This window comes from Vombatus ursinus, unplaced genomic scaffold (assembly GCF_900497805.2).
Source record: "Vombatus ursinus unplaced genomic scaffold, bare-nosed wombat genome assembly UNPS02005459.1, whole genome shotgun sequence".
Taxonomy (NCBI): Eukaryota; Metazoa; Chordata; class Mammalia; order Diprotodontia; family Vombatidae; genus Vombatus; species Vombatus ursinus.
The window spans coordinates 344,778-350,821 of NW_020945237.1; the positions used below are offsets into that span (position 1 = coordinate 344,778).

Sequence of the window (6,044 nt, forward strand, 5' to 3'; positions counted from 1 at the left end):
ACCAGAATCTCAGTTTCCCCATCCACCATTCCCTATCTCTGCAAAGAAGTGAGGGACATTTTCCAATTTCTTCTTTAAGGTCATGCTTAGCCATTGTAATTACACAGTGTCCAGTTTCCATTTTTGTTATTCTTTCAATTTACATTGTTGCAGTTATTAGGAATCTTCTTTTCCTGGTTCTGCTCACTTCACTTGTCATCAGTTCATATATGTCTTGCCATGTAATCTTCATATTCATTGTTCCTTGTAGCACAGAAATATTCCACTACATTCTTGGGCCACCACTTGTTTGATCGGTCTCCCACCAATGGACATCCCCTTGCATCTACATCTGGGCTATTTTCCTCCTTGATTTTAGCTAAGGCTGCTCTCAGTTTAGCTTTGCCTCAGGCGTTAGTCTGGGAGTCACTTCTCTCACCACAGACCTCTGATCCCTGCTTAATGGTTCCACTTCGAACAGAATGTCCTCAGATGATCACATACTCCTGACTGCACATAGAGCACTTAGGAGTCCTATTTCTCTAGGACCATGCAAAAACATCACTGGGTCACTTTGGTGAAGCCCTTGATCATGGGTAAAGGACCTGAGACTCTCACAAGGGGAAAATCAGAAACAGCTGCAAGGCATAGAGCAGGCTGGTCCAGCAGCCTTGCCAAAACCCAATTCGGTTAAAAAAAAAAGTCCAATCAACAAGTATTTATTAAGTGCCTATGATGTACCAAGCACTGTACTGGGCTGGAGATATAAGTACAAAGAAGTCATGCAAAGAAAAAATCTCTCCCTACTTCAATGGGCCTACAAACTTAGTTCTGCAAACTCTGGTACCTGGAAATATTAAACTGATATACAGTAGGGACTGAATCCATACTCCTGGGTCTTAACAGTGCCTATTCCAGGTTTCTAGGAAGACCTCCTTTGCTTCCCCCCTCCACCTTTTGATAAGGGTAACTCTTTTCCAGAGCTGGCAGAAATGCAACAACTCAGGCAGCATTCAAATGGTGCCATGTGTGCAAGCCAGGGCCTCTACATAGGCCAGCTGCTTGCAGGTGCCTCTAAGGTGGGGTGTTCACCCATCAGAGCTACTAGTGTTGTGTCAGGACCAGAAGCACTGACTAACTTCAGAGGGAGAAGGAAGAAGGGCTCTGAGGTGAGTTTGTCAAATCTAAACTGTTCTTTTCACATTTCTCAGTTTCACTTGAGCTGTGGGCATTCAAATATATTTAAATTTGTAATTACCGCTCTGTGCCAGATAAGAAACTGTCTTTTTTTTTTTTTTTTTGTACTGGGAAGTGATTGTTTTTCATTTCAGACTTTAAAGATATTTTTAAATGAAAGTTTATTTCCATTATAGACTTCTGAAAGTTTTCTGAATGTGAAAAATCGATTTATGTTTCCGGTTGGGAGAGGCAGTGGACAATAGCAGAGAGTCGGCCTCTGAGTCAGGAAGACCTGGATTTAAGTCTGCTTCTGTCACAGATGGGCACCACAGATGGGCAAATCACTTAACCTCTTAGTGCCCCTCCCCCCTGCAACTGTCTAAGACTAGAAGATCAATAAACATTAAGGTCTCCTAAGAGCCAGGTACCACAAAGAGAGTCAAAAGACAGTCCCAGCCCTTAAAGAATGTATAATCTAATGGATTAGCATTCCTTCTGTAGCCCCCTTAACGAAAGAAGAAAAAAAGAAATAAACTTTTAAACCCTAAAAGTACCTGATAGTTTGCAAAGGATCAGAGGAAAAAAATGCATTGGACAGTCAATGCTGTTAGATGGTAGAACTGAGGGGAGAGTGTAGGAAGGAACCATCCCATGGAGTGCCCAAGTTAGAGTTGTCCTTCCTGGTTCAGGATGACCTTAGGGGAGCTTCTGGCGCTCTCCTCTGGCCATTCAGTGGTCCTGCATTGGGAGCACTGGATGCTGTTCTGTAATCCAGCAAGCTCTCAACAGTTCTTTGGTCCTCCCTGTGCCAACACAGAGCAGAATGGGTTGGGGGAAGGGGGGTCAGGATTCTCTATCAGTTAAAGGAAAAGACAGCATTTGGCTTGGGCTCTTCCTCGTCTCAGGGAGTGTATTTTGTCTCTGGACTCCTCATGAAGGGGTGTGGAGAATAGGTGGGCAGCATGGAACACTGGCTCGACTAGGTGAGCTTGCGACTGGTCCCCTAGCTATTATTTCTGCTTTTGTTTCCTTTCCTGAGAAGGTGATGGGTTCTTGAAGTGTGTTCAGCCTTGGAAGTGACTTTGTAAGTAGGAGAGGTCCTGTATTCAAATGCCGCATGAGTCCTCAATGATCACCAAGCAGCTGCTATTCTGAGACAAAGTTTGGCTATAGAACAGAAATCTGAAAATTTTTCAAAAAGCCCTAGAAGCTATCCGCATCCAGAGAAGGAACTGATAAATAGAAGCATATATAGAATAAATTTACAAATATACATATATAGGTATATATGTGTGTGTATATATGCGTATAAATATATATATATATATATATACACTCATTTCTATCTAATGGCAGCCATCTCTAAGGTGGGGGAGGGGGGAGGGAAAAAAAAAGAAATAAAGAAATTTACATGGTGACTTCGTTGTAAATTTGGAAGGAATAGCAAGTTGTAGATGGTAGATTTGCAGTTTCATGTACAATTATCTTTTTCATTGTACTCTGTTACGGAAATGTTTGTTTTGTTCCGTGAATTGAAAATAAAATAAAATTTAAAAATATAAATAAAATGTTCCACTAGTTCTTGCTCTTTCCCTTCCTCCACCCCAAGTAATTCCAAAGGAGGGGAGGGGGAGTGGACTCTTCCAGACCACCTCTTTCTTCTCCCATTATTCAAGAGCCTGGAGTGTTTTCCCCTAGATGTACCCTATATTCTAAACCAAACCCAACCTCAGTTACAACTATGACTAGGACTGAATTGGTCCTGTTCCACATGAATCATTTCTCTCTATTATTTTAGGTAAACATTATTAACAACCAATAAACATCAAAACCATAAACTTCTCTCACAAATACAGCTCAGAGCCCCCAAACTAAGTAAAATGCTCGCTATGAATCCAGAAAATCCTAGCCGCTCTGAACCCAGTTCTTTGTCCTGATTAAATTTTGTATATTCCCGGTAATCACAGGCATCCTCCATTGCCCTCCTACCTGCACAAAATTAATGTATAGACATGCATCATCAAGAAGTTTTTGATCATAGGGTTTTTTTTAATACAAAACAAAAAAAATCAACAAATAAAAACTGCATGTAGACACAGAAAAAAATGTTTATCAGAGATAGACACCAGGGAGGAAATTAAATCTTTAATGTCCTTGAGTCGATCGCCAAGAAGTGGCCACCCTTTGAACCATCAGTCTCCATCTCTGTTCTTTGTTGTGTAGAGTGGAGATCTGGCTGCTGGGACCAGCCTGCCCTGCTTAGTCTCTGTGCTCAGAACACACAGCATAAAACCCCTGCAGGGGTTTCCTTCTGTCCTGTCGCCCATTCACTGTCAGCCTTTCCTTTTTCCCTTAATCATGTTAAAAAAAAAAAATTCCAGCTTGTGAGAAGGTCACCCAGAACTAGATCAGAGTTTTGTGACATGGTAGTCTCCAGGACTGCAATTCCTAGGATTCAGAGTCAGGCTTTGAATGCCTGACTGCAAATGGGTGGGTTTCCTTCAAAGCCCTCTGAGGCACTTGGAATACACTTGCTTTTTTCTTTATGCCGTAATGACTGGTGGCTTTGTAAGAATCCATATTCTCAATTCAATGCAAGTCAACTCAACTTAATTTTTTTTTAGAAGTGCCTACTGTTTGCGAGAGAAAGTGCTAGAAGCTGTCACTGGGGATACAAACACAAAGTAATCGGTTCCCCGCCCCCACCCCCCCAGGAAGCATACATTATTCTAGTGACTACAATGTTTACACATGTGAGTAAATAAAAAAAGATATACAAAGTTATTTCAAGAACATGACTGAATATTAACAACTTGGTGGGAGGGGGGCAAGGTGGATTAGGAAAGGTAGATCATGAGGAAAGTTGTCCATGAGCTGTGCTTGGAAGGAAGTTGGGGATTATTCCATGAGGGGGAGGTAAGGAGGGAGTGCATTCCAGACCAGGGACTCAGCCTGAGTAAAGGCAGGGAGATCGGAGGAAAGCGTTGTTCACGAAGAAGTGAACTGTTACATTCACAGTTTCCCATTTGGTTAGCAGCAGAGCCAAGCCTACAACACAGCTTCTTCTGAGCCCCAGTCTAGTGTATTTACATTATGTATGCCTCTGATACGTGCCCTGCAGGTTAGATGAAACTAAAGCCTGTGGTTAGATGCTGACCATTCCCAATTTAAGGATTCTTCTACAAATCCTTGGCACACCCTGACTTATGCGATCAGAATTTAGCTCCTGTTAACTCTCCTCCTAACTCCAAAGAAAGCATTAGCCAGGGAATATATCCAGAAAATTGCAAATGGCCTCTTATGAAATGAAGGAGGGAAGGAAGAGAGTATTTAATCCATAATAGGAGATACCGGAAGAAAATAGCAAATGTCTGTCTGTCTTCCTTGTGAACAAAACATCTTCTCCCTGCTTCCTTCCTGCAATCCCTGAATTCCATACAAACATTTTTCACCAGGGCCAGGACTACCCTCCTTCACAAAATATAGTCTGTGGTGGAGGAAGCTGAGTGGGGTACAGATGATCTATCTGTATATTCCTGGGAGTAATAGCTTTCTTTGTATGCCCAGAAATGACGTTTGTATTTCCCAAAGATATCAGAGAGGTGCTTCTTGAACTTTTCCCCTACAAAAGCATAAATTATAGGGTTGACACAGCAGTGGGTGAAGGAGATGACCTCAGTTATCTGGGTGGCCTGGGTGAGTTTCTGACTCAAGTCACACCCATCCAGGATATGCAGGTTGTGTAGGGAATTCAGGAAGAGCATCATGTTAAAGGGAACCCAGAAGAGGAAAAGTGCCACCACTACGATGAGGACCAGCCTGATGGCCTTGATCTTGTGATGGTTCTGACACCCCTTCAGGTGCCTCAGGATGTTGGCATAACAGTAAACAAGGATGCTGAGTGGGATGACAAGGCCCAGGATATTGATTTCAAAGTGGGTGATGAGTTTCCACTCAATAGTTCTGTCATCATAGAAGGAATAGCACTTGAGGGTGCCCTCCTCGGAAGACACCTGGTAAAACACCAGCGAAGGGACAGAGGCTAAAAAAGCCACCAACCACACCAGGAAGCTGACAGCCATGCCCTTCCTGGTTGTCCTCACCTTCAAGGCATAGACTGCATGGACGATGGCCAGGTACCTGTCCATGCTCATGATGGTGATGAAAAATATGCTGCTGAAGAAGCCGATGTAATAAACTCCTGAGATGACCTTACACATGGTGTTTCCAAAGACCCACTGGTCCAGAGTGTAGTGCGTCAGGAAGGGGAAGGAGAACACAAAGAGCAGGTCGGAGATGGCCAGGTTGAGCAGGTACACATCAGTCATGCTTCCCAGCTTTTTACAGGCTACCAGAACCAGAATGACCAGGACATTCCCCAGCAGGCCCAAGACAAAGAGGAGGCAGTAGAGCAAGGCGAGAAGCAGAGAGCTGGATTTCTGGCTGAATGCAGTGGGGCAGGGGCTAGCCAGCCAGTCTGGATAATAGTCTTCTGTGGTCATGGACATATTTGGTTCCAGAGTGTAATACATCCCAGCGCAATGACCTGATCAGAAAACACACAATCTTTTTATTAGATTCTCCAAGAAACTTGTTTGTCAAATATTTGATGAGTCCCTTGTAGTGGACTAGAGTGCCAGCCTTCGAGTCAGGAGCCCTTGATTTGGACCCCCACCTCAGACTCTTAGCCATGTGATCCTGGGAAGGCACTTAACTTTTTAAAGTCTCAATTTCCTCATCTGAAAAATATTTGCATGAAGGTTGTTGGAAGAAAAATGCTCTGTAAAATTTAAAGCTAACATGAGTAGTGTTGGTGATGGTGATGGTGGTGGTGGTGGAGATGGTGATGGTGATGGTGATGGTGATGGTGATGGTGATGGTGATGG

The 6,044-nt window shown here is 43.2% G+C and overlaps 1 protein-coding gene across 2 annotated transcripts in view; it reads right to left on the reverse strand.

Moving 5' to 3' along the window:
- Window positions 1-2,767: 2,767 nt before the first annotated feature.
- The window catches only part of LOC114032573 (C-C chemokine receptor type 8-like), a 15,218-nt gene continuing 11,941 nt past the window's right edge, over window positions 2,768-6,044 (reverse strand). For both annotated transcript variants that reach the window (XM_027847909.1, XM_027847910.1), the window contains exon 2: window positions 2,768-5,704. In XM_027847909.1, the coding sequence (XP_027703710.1) occupies window positions 4,632-5,690 (1,059 nt within the window). In that variant the 5' untranslated portion in view covers window positions 5,691-5,704 and the 3' untranslated portion in view covers window positions 2,768-4,631. The remainder of the gene's footprint in view (window positions 5,705-6,044) is intronic.